Here is a 16203-nt window from a genome sequence, read left to right on the forward strand (position 1 = left end):
TGCAAAAAACTGTCTGAGGAACAAAAGGCGTTTGTGGTTGACCAAACTGAACCACGAATCTTGACAACATTCATGTTTGTTCTTATCATTTCCAGTCAGGTAGGTGAAATATTAGGCTAATATCTTAATTAATACTGCTTGTACGTATGTTTATCACCTATTAAATTTAGTTTGTCAAAATAGTGTGCACTTTTCTGCTTACTAAGTCCTTCTCTATGTGATTTAGCAGCTTCCACACAAAGTTTCCGTGGTTTACATAGCATAAATAAGCAGAACAACTTATTCAGTAGTACATTAACCGTGCAATCCATGCTGTTGTTTACATCCGAGTATCGCCAGTATGGCCGGAATTAATAATAAATACCGTTTTGTGGCTTTTTAATGTGTCGTGACAGATCACTGTAGTTCCTCAGTTCAAGCGGTCCAAACATCTCTTCCTCTTTACAAGTTATACCATGAATGAAGATCAAAAGTTATCTTGTTTAAACTGCGGAAAGACATCAGTACATACCACTTTTCAAGTTCAAGTCACTGACGTAAATCTACTCTCTCCTGTCTGGTTTGTTTGTCTGACTGACAAAAATAGCAAGATTCAGCGTTATGATTGGTCAGATCGCCTGTCAATCAAACTCCCACCGAAATGTTGTGACTATTTCTTTTGCAGTTGCAGTTTTATAAAGTTGTAATTTTAAGAAATAAAGTCATAATTTCCTTATTATTTATTTATTTAAAGGTGTAAACACGTTTCAATAATTAACTAAGGTTATTAAATGATCACAACACCATTGTCTTTTTTATCTGTATTTTAATAGGACAATGAATTAATTCTATTTATTCATAGACACTGCACCGGACTAAACAACTGGTTTGTATTTTTTTTTTTTTTCATTGTTTTTCATTAATTCATATATTTTAATGTCCATAACACAAGCTGTAACAAATTCCAAAGGACCATCGTCACCTGGTAGTCGTTTAAATGTACATTATATCACAAACAGGAAGTCTGTTTTGAAAGTCCCTCGTGGATCCTGAAAAAAACGAAAACAAAAACCCCACACATGTTCTCTGTGAGTCTGTGAGCGCATGCACTCTGCCAATCCTGTCCTCCAAACAGGAAAAAATAATAATAATAATAAAAAAAGGAACTAAATCTCCAAACCTAAACAGATGGTCCAGCCTTTGCGGTCATTGATTTAGAAAGTAAAAAGTGAGACATGAATTTTTCCGTCCACTGAAATTAGGAGAAAAGAAGAAAGTGTAATAAATTTCACTACATCGAAGAACAAATTTACAGCACAGGTGCACTAGCAACACTCTCTCATAGTTTTCTGTTTTCATCTTTTCTTTTTTCGTATTTTACAACTGAAATACATTTATAATATATAATCAACACCATTTTAAAAATATGCATTTGTGAGATTCTATTCCCCCGGTATAACCCTTTTAATACAAAGCATATCTTTACAAAAAGAATCTTGTTGCATAAGTCACATGGTAAAGCAAAAATGGGTGCAGGCATTGAGCAGGAGGGCAGTGGTGTGTGTGTGTGTGTGTGTGTATTGAGCAAGGCGCATTAAGAGCTCCTCACCACAAATTGCACTGACATCAGTATAAAAAATATCAACATTATAGACTATTTTCTTGCTAATTTCAGACATTAAATGGCAGAGAGGAGAGAATTCATCTTTCAGCTGCAGACATCTTTTTAACACTATTTGATTTATAAGACGACATTTTGGATAAATCTCAGAGACATACTTTTACCCAAAATCAAAAGAAATTATATTTTGCTTACATAAAGTCTAAACAGATTTTGTGCATTATTTTCATGACAATTAAGCACGAGAACTCCCCAAATACAATACAATTTTCATTACTGTAATGGCATAATTTACACATCTGAAGTATTTTTACAATCATTATGAAGCATTATACATTTGCCTTTAAAAAATACTGTATTACAGTAATGAAAATCACCATTGAGAATGGGAATTACAAAAAACTAAAACGGTAATGAGAATTTGCGTGTGCTTAATTATCATTAAAATGTTTTTAATGTTATTTTAAAGCAATTTTATGCCAAACATAATTTAATTCTCTTTTGATTTTGGAGTGAAACAAACCTGAATGAGATTTTGAGAGATCCGGCTGATCATAATAATAAGATATAATAATCTCCAAAACAGTACTAAGAATCTGATTGGATGATTCTCAACATGTCATACAACTTGATGCTATTATCTAGAAATAATAAACAGGCTTAATAATGTTTTCTGATAAAAGCACATCTTTAAAGGGAGGGAAGAAAAAGTTAGAACTCGAAAAAAAGCTCTATTCTCTGGTCCACGCTGGCCCGTTTCACCATGTGTACGACAACATGCACAATAATTTTAACGAAGATAATAAATAAGCACGTTATTTTTCTTTTCACAGTTAACTCGCAAACTTTGGAGTATAAAACGGAATGGCTAGTATTAGAGCTCCAGTTCATAAGCCTCCACTGTCAAGTTTGAGAAAGTCAAATATAGTGAAACACAAAAGGCGTTTCCTTTTTCGTTTTGCTTTTTGCCACTAAAAAAAAAGAAAAGAAGAGGAATAACAGACATCTCATCAGGCCAGGCAAGGAGTGAACGCAACATGGGTGGGACAGAGAGAGTGTGAGACAGGATTTTCTCCATTTATCAGCCCATTCTCTCAAAACAGCTGTTTTCACACACTCATTAGGTTGGAAAGATCAATACTATATAACTAGGCGAAAGTAAAAAGCACACATTCTGACAGAAAGAGCCAATCCTTATTGCTCATGCCGAATTGAAAAAGGACAAAGACTTACGCAAAACATGCAAGAGATCGGTCTCGATCACACACACGCACGCAAAAGCATCCGACCGCACACCCTAGTAGAGCCCAGCTTTACTTAGTAGTATCAAAAGTGTGTGTATAGCTGTCTAAAAGCTTGTAAAATCCCGCCCCTGCTGGTACACTCCTTATTCGTCCCAAAATGTGGCGATCCCATCAAATCGAAGACAACAGATTCAAAGACTCACAATACTGAAAAATTATAGAAGCTGTAACAACCACAATGGTCATTGTTTTCCTCTATGGGTTGAGTGAAAGCCTATCGGACCCCGGCGTGAGTCACATGAAGTATGGGCCTAGAGGTGGAGCTGATGGAGCTCAGGGCAGGAGCCGATTAAAAAAAAGGTCCAGCTACAGCCCATCCTGCTGCAATGCCTCCTCCACTACACTAGGGGGCTCCGTCGATCCTTTCCGCTCCAGCGTCCACTCGCTAAATCAAACGGCTAATGGTCACGGCGGACGGTCTATAACGCCGACACCCTGACAATGTTGCTTTGCAAGAAGTCGGGCGAGCTGGCCGAGTCTCCGCCCTCGGGCGTGGTCACAGGCGGGGTGGGCATGCTGATGACAGCGGCAGTGATGTAGGACTGCTCTTCCGAATTCAGGGGTACTGTCTCCTCAAACTTGGCATTGAGACTGGAGCGGCTGCATCGGAAAAGAGAGGGAGAGAGGGGGCGGGTGAGAATACAATCCAGCTGATGGGCAAATTCCCCCAGCTGTTGGAGGGAATCATGATAGTGTTCCCAGAGTATGCTGGCATGAGGGGGGGAGTGTCACAACTGGAGCTTTACAGGATTCCAGCAGCATGAATCACTATGAGAACAACCCAGATATACAGAGAATAACTGCTAAATAGGACTTATCACTTAATTCATAGTACACTACACTATATACTGCATTCTATATGCACTCTACACACTGCATTATATAACCGCTATGTATACTAAATCTGTGCTCTAATATGCATTCTGCATTCTCTGCACCACATATATTATGCATTATACACATTATATCACTTTATGCATTATGCATACATTTATGCACTACATACTGCATACTAAGTACTACAGACCACACACTATGCATTACATACTGCATTCCACATATTTACATACTAACTACAATGTACTACGTATTGCATAATATGTTGTGCATAGTGTGCAGTGTGTAGTGCATGTAATCTAGAAAGCATATGTATGCATACTATTCAGTGTGTAGTGCATATGATGTAGTTTGCACATGAAGATGAAGAATGCATATTGGTGCATAGATTAATTATGCATAATATACAGAATAAAATGTGCAATGCTTAATGTGCAGTAAAATGCATGCATTACACGCTGCAGTCTATATATTATGCATACTAAATCTATGCAGTAACTATTGTACATACCATGCACTACATATTCCATACTATGCATTATACATGTGCAAATTACATAATGCTGCACAGTATGCATGATACACTTAATTATATGCATTCTAGATTATATGCACTGCACATTGTATTTTACATATGTTAATTAAATTCTGTGCACTATACTTTGCGTTCATCATGCATACTAAATACTACGCACTACACACTCTATACTTGAAATTATACTACACAGTATGCATTACAAAATGTATTCCATATATTTAGAAACTAACTACAGAGTACTACATACTGCATAGCATGTAGTGCATAGTGTGCAATGCATGTAATCTAGAATGCATATGTAGAATATGGTGTGTAATTAATACTATGCAGTGTGTAGTGCATATGATGTAGCTTGCACATGAATGCATAGATTTATTATGCATAATATATAGAATAAAATGTTTAATGCATAATATGCAGTAAAAAATGCATTGTATTTAGTATACATATATAAAATGCAGTATGCATTACACATTGTAATCTAAATCTACATACTATGCACTACATATTTCATACTATGCATTATACATTTGCAAACTAACTCATACTGCACAGTATGCATTATACATTATATTCTACATATGCATTCTAGATTACATGCACTACACACTATTACTGGATTATTTTACATACAGTATGTATACTAAATGCTATGCATGACAAATTATGCATTGCATACTTAATTTCACACTTGCATACTAAATACTATGCACTACATACTGTATATTATGCATTACACATGTATATCACATATCCATTCTAAATCTATGCTCTAAAATGCATTCTACATTCTTTGTACTATGTATATGTATAATAAAGTATAAATAAGACACAGCTCTGACTCATCTATATTCAGACCGCAGCCAAAATATCAACATATTCCTTCTCCTTATGTGTAAGTGTGCATGAGTGCTGTGAGAGCACCTGTTGCTCAGCGGTCTCTCTCTGATCTGGATGGTGCTGAGCTCCTGTATGCTGCCCCTGCGGCCAGCAGCCATGTTGGAATTGGGGATGTTGAAGCTCTTGCGCTTGTTTCGGCGCGAGCAGCAGGAGGACAGGCCGTGCGGAGAGGAGGACAGCGAGGAGGAACGAGACATGGATGGTTTCGCTAGGGAAACCTCCATACAGCTTGTCTCATAAGTTTGCTCATCTACAAACTCATGATTCTGAGAGAAAGAAAAAGAAACAGGATTTATCACTTTAAGGACTGTTTAGAGTTATGATATATAATGGTAAATCTCATTTAGATTTGTCTTTAAAACAAATACTAAGCATTTTAATAATGCAAGCCAGTCAAAACATTATTAGATGAGTCCTTGAATTCAGATTCACTATAGCTTCGGCTGTTTCTCAAACAGTCTTGGATCCCCAGCAGGACACTGGGAATTTTCCTTTCAAATGTCTTGAGTCTAGTGCCCTAGGAAAGCCAGAGCGGGTCACAGTCTGTTCTCTAGACTGTCATGAGTCTAGCTGGCAGGGGACAACAGTGGCTGTCATTTTCATGCCAGTGCCTGACTAATGATTTCTCTTGAGAGGAAAACTGCACTTATTTGTGGCAAACCCACAAGCACTGAGGTGCAGAAGAAGTCTGGCACTGGTAAACGTTAAAGGGTACAGACAAAAATAAAATTTTTGTCTACTTTCACCCTCATTTTTTCCTCTGCCAGAGTTCTCAATTGGAGTTTAATTCAAATATGGCACACGTTTAATGTCAGTTATGGTTATCATTTCATAAGAGATCGCATCATGCCAGGTTTTGCAGCTAATAACGGATCAGGCTGTTCCTCACAAAAAGCTATTTTTAGAAAATGTGAACCTGGAAAAACCTGGAAAATTGCACTTGTACTTGGAAAAATACTTTTACGTGCTTTTCTTGGAGCTCTGCAGTTCTTGGACCAGGGACATTATGCCAAACTTCTCCTTTTGTGATCTAATATGCGGTTGAATAAACGCTAACAGAATTGTAATTTTTGTGTGAACTATCAAATTAAATATTGTCGATACAGAACCTATTAAAAGTAGCTATTGAATGTACTGCAGAAAACAGCTGAGAACTTGTAAAAGAATGTCATAATGTTTCTTACAGATGTGTTTAGTATGCTTCCTTGGACACCTGTATATCAATAAGACCAAGTTAAATTGCTGAGAACAGCTTCCAGTTATGTGAAAAGTTATGTTCTCCAGAGATTCTTACCGTGGTTTTCTCCAAGCAGTGCAGAAGATGATGATGCTGGGTCTCAAAAGTGGGGTTGGACTTACATACCAATGCCTGGCCGGCCTCTTTTGATGCCTTATTGGAGAAACAGAAAACACTGGTTATCAACCTACTATAACAGCGCAGAGAAACTGAGAGAAAAGACGAGACAGCAAGGCCTGAATTCTCACAATGTTCCAGCAACAATGTTGAGGAACGTTTGGCTAGTTCATTGTGACAACAACAGGCTCTAGGTCACTGCCACGTCCTGTTCTCTCAACATTACAACCTTGACGGATGGCTGTTGGTTCAAAAACAGCAGACAGCAGGAACAAGAGTATTCTGTGTGCGTCAACGTATTTAATTTGTATTCAGGAGATACTAATGATTGGAAAATAGTGGGAAAGTTAAGCATCTTCTGTATTTGAACCATGACAGCCACCGTACCCAAAATCACTGGAGCCTTAATGAATCAGCATGACGCAGTGACCAGACGACTAGAGCAAGGGTGTTCAATCCATCTTCTGGAGGGCCAAAGTCCTGCGAAGTTTAGCCCCAACACATTTGCCTGAAAGTTTCATGGCTGGCTCCAAAATCATATACTTTCTGAGTAGTTAGTTCTTTTAAACAAGCAATTGGTTTGCATTAAAAAAAGTATGTTATACATCAGGGGTTCTCCACTTTGGATCTCAAGGTCCACTTTTCTGCTGAGTTTAGTGCCAACCTTGATCAAACTCACTTCTAGTAATTCTGAAGACCTTGATTAGCTTATTCAGATGTTTTGATCAAGGTTGGAGCTAAACTCTGCAGGAAAGTGGACCTTGAGAGGCCTCTCTTATAAACAGAGGCTCCACAACAGGTTTAGGATGATTTAAGGGGCCCTGATCAGAGAGGATCAAAACAAAAGTAAGCTCAACTGGGGGAAAACATCACCCTCAACCTAGAGCACATTTGTAATGATTTTTGGCATAAAAGAAAAATCTATATTTTTGACCCATACAATGTATTTTTGGCTATTGCTACAAATATACCCATGCTGCTTATGACTGGTTTTGTGGTCCAGGGTCACATTTGCCAAAAATCATTAGGATATAAAGTAAAGATCACGTTAATGAAGATATTTTGTAAATTTCCTACCTTAAATATATCAAAACTTAATTTGATTAGTAATATGCATAGCTAAGAACTTCATTTGGACAACTTTAAAAGCGATTTTCTCAATATTTAGATTTTTGCACCCTCAGATTCCAGATTTTCAAATAGTTGTATCTCAGCCAAATTTTGCCCTATCCCAACAAACTTCAATGGAAAGCTTATTTATTCAACTTTCCTCATGGATAGTGTAGTGTCCACTGGATGTGCTCTTTAGGATGTTGTTAGTAGTAGTCGTTCATCCTGGAACTTTTTGCCTACTGACATCTTCGGAATTTGACCTCAACCATTCATTCTGTTTTTGCCTACTCCAGGGGTGCTCAACCCTGGTCCTGGAGATGGACTTTTCTGCAGAGTTCAGCTCCAACCCTGATCAAACACACCTGAACCAGCTAATTAGGATCTGAAGGAGTCTGATAACTACAGACAGGTGTGTTTGATTTGGGCTGGAACTAAACTCTGCAGGAAGGTCGATCTCCAGGAACAGGGTTGGGCACCCCTGACGTACTCTATACCACAGAGGTATTTTGGATGCAGCCCTTAACTAGCCTGTTCAGGTGTGATGAATTGGAGCTAAATTTTGCAGGATAGTGGCCCTCCAAGAGCAATATGGGACACCCCTGGACTAGGGCGCTGTTTATCGAGAGCCAAGGTATGGTCAAGAGGCACTTGATCAACACGGCCCGTGGTCTCTGCCTCACATTAAATCCCGCCTCCCATTTAGATGTTGACCAATCAGTGACATGCAGCTCTGACAGTTTCATTCCTCCATGTGATGCGTTCTGATGATGTCATGAAGACAGAGAGATAGAGAGCGAGCACAGGCCAGTCCGGACAGCCGTGAGAAAATCACTCAAAAATGCATGTTAAAAAATGCATGGAGCACAAGAGTAGTAGTTGTAGAAAAAGCAGTTAAAACAACAAGTAGACAAGATACAAAAGGTAATAAAAACCCAAAAGCAAAGTAGTTGAGAGATGGAGAAAAGGGTTGCAGTAAAAAACAGGGGGGTGGGGGCCCCTTGGTACTGGACCGGATGGCCGTGGCCCCAACAAGGCCAAGCCGCATGCACCGCACTGCCATTGGACAAGAGGTCACACAATTATTGTCTCATGACCAGCCACCAGGAAGAGGTGCCGGCGCACCCGGTCGAGGCGTGAGAAAGAGCGAAAGACAGAGAGAGAGAGTTAGAGGAACATCACGGAAGCGTTGAATGGGGACAGCAGCCCTGCTGGACCCCGGCCCCCTGGCGGAGAGGCAACGGCCAGGGGGGAAGAGGGGTCCACATGCACCAGCCCATCATGTCATGTTCCATTAAGTGAGACCCCGGCGACTTGGTTTCCACCGTTACCTCCTCCTCCGCGTCCGCCAGCATCCCATTGCGTTTGTACTGCAAATAAGCGTTAGCGCCACCGCTCTTCGCCGCACGAATTCTAGCAAGCCTGGTTTTCTGTTCAGGTGGACAAACACACGAGCGTTTAGCCTAACACTTTCTCTTCTCGCGATCAATGTGTGTGTGAAGGTGATCGTGGCGTGGCTGGAGGTTGCATGCTCATGTCCGACATGAAGAATGGCAATGTGTCATATGTTTCCCTCTGTTAGGGGTGTCAAAAGTACATTGATACTAAAATAAACTAAGAAAAAAAAATTGTAACAATACCAGTCTTTCTATAATGTAGTTGGCTTTATATTGCAAAGAGCTGATATTTTGACACCATATATAAAATATGAAAATAAAATAAAATAAAAACAATATTTTAAAAAAGATACTTTTGGGATTAAAAAAAAAAAAAAAAAAAAAAACAATAATTTTATCCAGCAAGAAAAGACAGAAAAGACATTTATAATGTTAAAAAAGATTTCTATTTCCAATAAAAGCTGTTCTTTTGGTCTTTCTATTCATCAAAGAATCCTGTACAAAAATGTATCATGGTTTCCACAAAAATATTAAGTTTTCAAAACTGATATGAAATGTTTCTTGAATACCAAATCAGCATATTAGAATGATTTCAGGATCATGTGACACTGAATAATGGAGTAACTGATTGGAATGAATTACAATTTAAAATATATACAAATAGAAAACAGCATTACATTGTATTTTTGATTTTAAAAAAAGCAGCCTTGTTGAGAATAAGAGACTTCTTTAAAAAAGCCTATAATGCCTTAAATAAACTGAACATTATATTAATTATTAAATTAAAAAATAATATAACTAAATTGAAATAAAATTAAACAAAATTAAAATGCTGTCAAATGACTAAATTATTATTTTTTTCATTCTTGAATTTCAGTCTTTTCAGGCTTTTCTTTTTATATCTCCAAATCATTTTTAGTTTATTTTCAGACCAAAAACCTGCATGTGTGTCAAAATATCAGATATTTAAGTCAATAAAATATGAACATTTGGTAACACTTTCCAATAAGGTTCATTACTTAACATTAAGTAAGAATAAACAATATTTCTACAGAATTTATTGATCTTAATTAATGTTAATTTCAGCATTTACTAATGCATTATTAAAATCACAAGTTGTGTTTGTTAACATTAGTTAATCCACTGTGAACTAACATGAACAATGAACGGCTGCATTTTTATTAACTAACATTAACCAGGATTAATAAATAATGTAATAAATGTATTGTTCATTGTTTGTGCATGTTACTTAATACATTAACTAATGTTAACAAATGACACCTTATTGTAAAGTGTTACTGAATGTGTAATTTTTTGTTTAAAAATCATAAAATTTCAATGGTACTGGTAGCAACAACTGAAATGTTGGTATTGTTACTACCCTAACGTCCTTCTCACTTCTCCCTCTCCTGCTTTCATTTCAATCCCTAGTTAACTGAAAAAACAGACTGTTGTTCTTGGGTGGACTGGTTGTACTGTTTATCTCTGTGTATGTGTATGTGTGTGTGCGCACACAGAGGGGGAGTGGGATATCTGAACTGTTTGTGTCTCCCATGGGGTGGCTGGAGTCGAACAGCTAAATTAAGAGGAGACACTCATCTAATGAGATATGATGTGATGTCACAACGTCTGCGTATTCTGATCACCCCCAGAGGAGAACCGGCTACAGAACACAGCATCTGTTCTTCCTGTGCCTGGTCTTACTGGCCACGTACACACTGCAGCTAAATACAGTCGTGACTCCTCATATTAGTGTTTCATTTTGTTCTGTACATATCAAGTTTGATGACGACCAAATAGTATGTACAAAACTGATTTAAACCACTTAAAGGGATAGTTCACCCAAAAATGAAAATTCTGTGAGACCTTCATTCATCTTTGCACCACAAATTAAGATATTTTTGATGAAATCCAAGAGCTTTCTGCTCCTTCATAGACAGCAACTAACATGTTCAGTAGTAAGGACATAGTTAAAATAGTCCATGTGACATCAGTGGTTCAAAGGTAATGTTATGTGAGTCAGAAAGCTGTCGGATTTAATCAAACATATCTTAATTTGTCTTCCGAAGATGAACGAAGGTCTTACATGTTTGGAATGACGTTATGGTGAGTTACTAACAACAACATTTTTATTTTTTTAATGTACTATCCCTTTAAGAGCATAAACAGTTTAGTATGCTTTAGTAAACACTGACAAATGTTGGTAACCTTCGCTAACAAGACAAGGTTTAAACCACTCTACTAATCATTCCAAGTTCAGAAGTGACTCCTGTTTTCCACATGGACGTGAAATGATGATTTACGGCAGGAATACTCATGACAGATGTAATGACAGATCACAACACTCCTGGCGTAATAAATTCAGACGTCAAACCGCAGGCTAATGCATCAACTATAAATGCAGTGTGTGTGTGTGTGTGTGTGGACAGCTTCATTGATTATAATGTCAGTCGCTGTGCAGATGGGCTGTAAAAGTTACATTTAAATTTAATTGCGAAAGTAATCAGATTAATTGAGGTTTCGGAATTAATTGAATCGTTTCTTTTAAATAATCCTGAAGCTAAGCATCAGGATATGCAAATTACCCCATCACTGATTGGAGCGTAGCTGAATTTCACTTGCTGTCTATTCACACATCAAAGTCACGATAAGAGCAAACCCAGTGAAACTTTTTTTGCTCACTAGTCCCTGGCATAAAGTTTGAGGACGTTTACTTGTGCTTTTAAAGAAATAGTTCACTCAAAAAGCCATCTAAGATATAGATGAGTTTATTTCTTCATCGAAACAGATTTGGAGAAATTACATTACATCATTTGCTCACCAGTGAATGGGTGCCGTCAGAATGAGAGTCCAAACAGCTGATAAAAACATCACAATAATCCACAATTAATCCTCTTGACTCCAGTCTATTAGTTAATGTGAAGTGAAAAGCTATGTGTTTTAGCAAATCCATTAAAATAAAATATTCCAGCTAAAATCATAAAATCAGAGTCGTCTATCCATAATAATGCTTTAGTCACTGAAAAAGTGATCTCCTCTGAATCAGGAGAGAAATATGCACAGATCAAGCACTGTTTATAAGCGAAAACAGTCTAAAACATTTCTAAATAAATATGTTGGTGGATTTTGATGTGCGAGGACAACAGCGGATTAACTTTCTCATAGGACCAAATGTTGTTATGGATCATGGATTGGTGCTTTGGCCAGAAGCAATGGTTTGAAGTAAAAATGGCTTAATGATGGATTTGTTTCTTACAAACACACAGCTTTTCACTTTACAAGATGATAGACTGGAGTTGTGTGAATTGTGATGTTTGTATCAGATGTTTGGGCTCTCATTCTGACGGCACCCATTCACTGCAGACGGTCAATTGAAGAGCAAGTGATGTAATGCTAAATTTCTCTAAATTTTGAGTTTGTTTCTTCATCAGAAAAGAGGTGGGGAAATTTAGCATTACATTACTTGCGCACTAATGGATCCTCTGTGAATGGGTGCCGTCAGAATGAGAGTCCAAACAGCTAATAACATCACAATAATCCATAATTAATTCACTTGCCTCCAGTCTATCAGTGAATGATTTGTGAAGTGAAAAGCTGCATGTTTTAGCAAATCCATTAAAATATTCCAGCTAAAATACAAGTCCTCTATCCATAATATTGCTTTAGCCACTGAAAAAGTGATCTCCTCTGAATCAGGAGAGAGATATGCACAAGCACTGTTTATAAGCAAAAACATTTCTAAATAAACATGTTTGTGGATTTTGATGTAAGACAACAGCAGATGTACTTTCTCAAAGGACCAAACGTTATGGATTACGGATTGGTGTTTTGGCCAGAAGCAATGGTTTGAAGTAAAAATGCCTTAATAATGGATTTGTTTCTTACACACACACAGCTTTTCACTTTACAAGATGTTATATGACACACTGGTGTTGTGTGAATTACTTGTGGATTATTGTGATGTTTGTCTCAGCTGTTTGGACTCTCATTCTGACGGCACCCATTTACTTGAGAGAATCCATTGGTGAGCAAGTGATGTAATGCTAAATCTATCCAGATCTTTTCAGATGAAGAAACAATCTAGCTAATTTTCATTTTGAGGGAACTATTCCTTTAAATACACCCAAAACTTCACAGTGTGTATGTGGCCGTTTTCTCTTTTGTTCTATTCTGACTCACACATCCTTTTTTATATCTGCCGTTCTCATCGTTTCCCTGCCTGTGTGTCTTATTTCTGTGTGTTTGTGTTTCTGTCTGCTGTGTTGAAGTACGGGATGTGATCTGGGCATGCACTAGAAATGATGGTTCCACAGAGACCTGCAGTTAACATACCACAGAGACACACACACCACTCAGCGTGCAGACATCTGGGTCACAAGCACATTGTGCCAAGTTGTATTAAATACTATCCCAGCGTCATTTTTCTGTGTTTGTGTGTACATGGTGCTGTCAGGGTCTAATCTCTTTGCCACAGCCAGACCTGCTTGTATTTCGAGAGAGCATCTAAATTTGAGCCCAGCTCCGTATAGCTCTGAGATCAGAGGCTGTGGACCCACGCTGTGGTTGTGGGTGGCCCGTCTAGGGTACCTTTTGGGCACGTCGCTTCTCCGCACGCTGACTCTGATGGTAGATCCGACTGAAGTTGGACACAATGACGGGAACAGGAAGAGAGATCACCAACACGCCGCTCAGAGAACAAATAGAGCCGAAGATCTTCCCCATGATGGTCTTAGGAACCATATCTCCATATCTGTAACACATAAAAAGAGAGAGAAAATATTGAGAGTCAGAACATACAGAGTCAGTGGCAACAGTTCAATGACAAATCAAACTATGAAATTCAAAACCTTTAAAAACACACACACACGCACAAAAAAAAACTAGTTTAAAGGAATACAAAAATATAACAATGATATTACAATGATATTGTTATAACAATATAACAATTTAATTTTAATTTAAGTTGTTCCAAATATATTTTAAAACAAATCACACAAATCACACACACACACACACACACACACAAAAAACTAGTTTAAAGGAATACAAAAATATAACAATGATGCTCTAAAAATCTCAAGTGGTATGACAATGAACTTAAAAGTACTAATATATTTTATTTACACTTTGACTTATCTACTGTATGTAGATTAATTAAAAAATAAAAAATAAATAAATAAAATAAAATATTTTTTTCATGGTATCGTGGTCTTCTTTTAATATCATGAATGCCAGTCTTCTTTATTCTTTAAACCTTTTTAAGACATGTTTTAATTTTATTATTAAAGGTTACAATATCTGATCTTTAAAAAAAAACACGACAGTCATGATGGTGTACATGGGTTTAATCAGTGAAATTTTATTTATTTATTTATTTCCACACGAAAATAAAATGGGTTCTTGCATGTATAAGTATGACACTGATTTTAATTTAGTTTTAATTTAAGTTGTTCCAAATATATTTTAAAACAAATCCCACAAACACACACACACACACACACAAAAATCCAAATGAATTTTAATAAAAAATGTGTTTATCACAGAATATGCTTATTAAAATCATTGCTTTGTTGACTTGTACAATAGTTCAGGGCAAAAAATGCCATGTCATTGACCCTGAAGCTGCAGAAATATTTGCGATCTTTACAAGCAGGTTTTTAATTTTTGCTTCTGTCAGCAGCACACTTCTCCTTCATTTTTACCAGCTCAGGTCATTTTGTTTGGTAAAAAGAAACAGACGGCAGCACTAGGGGGCACTAGAGAATCATACAGCATGGGGCAAACGTTCACCATCCAATTTGTGAAAAGCTCTTTTTTCTATATTTGACCCGAGGCTTTCTTCCTCATAAAGCCTTAACATCCTCAAACTTTTAACTTGATGTTAAAAAATGACTGTTCGCATGTGGTGGGAAGAACTGCATGCATGTGTGGGCTAAGTTTCGTGATACAAGATCAAGTTCTCTGACCTACTTCACCAACTCTCAACTTAAAATTACATTTAAATAATAACCACTACAGTAATCCAAAAGCGCTCATATTCCACACAATGTCATTCCAAAATGGCATTCATGTGAACATGCTGTCTTGGGAACACACAGTACTGGTGCGATTTCATTCTTGTTCCAACAAACACACACTCCCCTTCTGTTGTACCACCTCCTCTTCATCTTTTTAAAGCAGGCCAACGGATGACAAACCAACCCCGTCACTGGCATTCGGGAGGCGATCTGTCATTAGTCAACAGAATGGAGATAACACCATCCTGGTTTGTCTCATCAATCCAAAATCTGTCATTGCAACGACACTGCATCAACATTTTGATGGTACCATGATTTTTGGACATGTACCATGGTGTATTCTTCAAAGGACAATTACATATATTCATCACATGCTTTTATCTAAATTGACTTACAAACGAGGAACATCGCAAGCAAGTACAATGTAAATATCACAAATATTGCTATCATTTAGTACCACACAATAATAGGCCTAAATGTCAAAGCACCGCCACAGTATTTTTTCTGTCATCACAGATTTTTTCATCACAATGACTTTGCTATGACTGGAATTTTAACATCTGAGCTGATCTAAAATGTTCCAGGGCATCAACACGAGCCAAGACCTCCATCGTTCATTCGTTGAAGAATCAGGTCTGACTATTTGCCCTCAAAAGCATTGTGACTACATTAGCTACACCTTACCTGAATGTAAAACAGTTCAGAGTTACCCAGCAAGCACGCATACATATTCACATCCTCATCTGGAATACACTGTGCTCCATTTTAAGTAGCTGAAGTTTTATATTTGTGTACAAACAACTGAACAACAACAGGGAAAGTATCTTAAAGGCACAGTTCACCCAAAAATAGTCATCATTCACTTGTTCTCTGGTTGTTGTAAACCTGTAAGAGGGTTGGTTGCATTTAATTTCAATAAATAATGTCGCAATTACAAAATTGTGAGTTATAGTGTCATATTATGAGATATAAAGTTAAGATCATGAGATTAAAAACCTTAAAAGTATTAAAGATTGTTAAAAAGTTATGATGGTAACATTACAATTATAAGAATTTCTCAATTACGAAAAACTGTTGAAAGTCAAAATTGTGAGAAATAATGTTGCATTTGTCAAAAATAGTTGCATTTATATGACATAAATTTGC

General features: G+C 37.2%; 1 protein-coding gene across 2 annotated transcripts in view; it reads right to left on the bottom strand.

The window, feature by feature from the left end:
* Positions 1-796: 796 nt before the first annotated feature.
* The window catches only part of kcnd2 (potassium voltage-gated channel, Shal-related subfamily, member 2), a 141800-nt gene continuing 126393 nt past the window's right edge, over positions 797-16203 (bottom strand). The window contains exons 3-7 of one of the 2 annotated variants that reach the window (XM_051107401.1): positions 13628-13790; positions 8975-9073; positions 6474-6569; positions 5204-5445; positions 797-3504 (exon numbers count right to left, since the gene is read on the bottom strand). In XM_051107401.1, the coding sequence (XP_050963358.1) occupies positions 3324-3504; positions 5204-5445; positions 6474-6569; positions 8975-9073; positions 13628-13790 (781 nt within the window). In that variant the 3' untranslated portion in view covers positions 797-3323. The remainder of the gene's footprint in view (positions 3505-5203; positions 5446-6473; positions 6570-8974; positions 9074-13627; positions 13791-16203) is intronic. The other variant, XM_051107402.1, reaches the window with a different exon arrangement.

The sequence above is a fragment of the Labeo rohita genome, chromosome 4 (genome assembly GCF_022985175.1).
Source record: "Labeo rohita strain BAU-BD-2019 chromosome 4, IGBB_LRoh.1.0, whole genome shotgun sequence".
Lineage (NCBI taxonomy): Eukaryota > Metazoa > Chordata > Actinopteri > Cypriniformes > Cyprinidae > Labeo > Labeo rohita.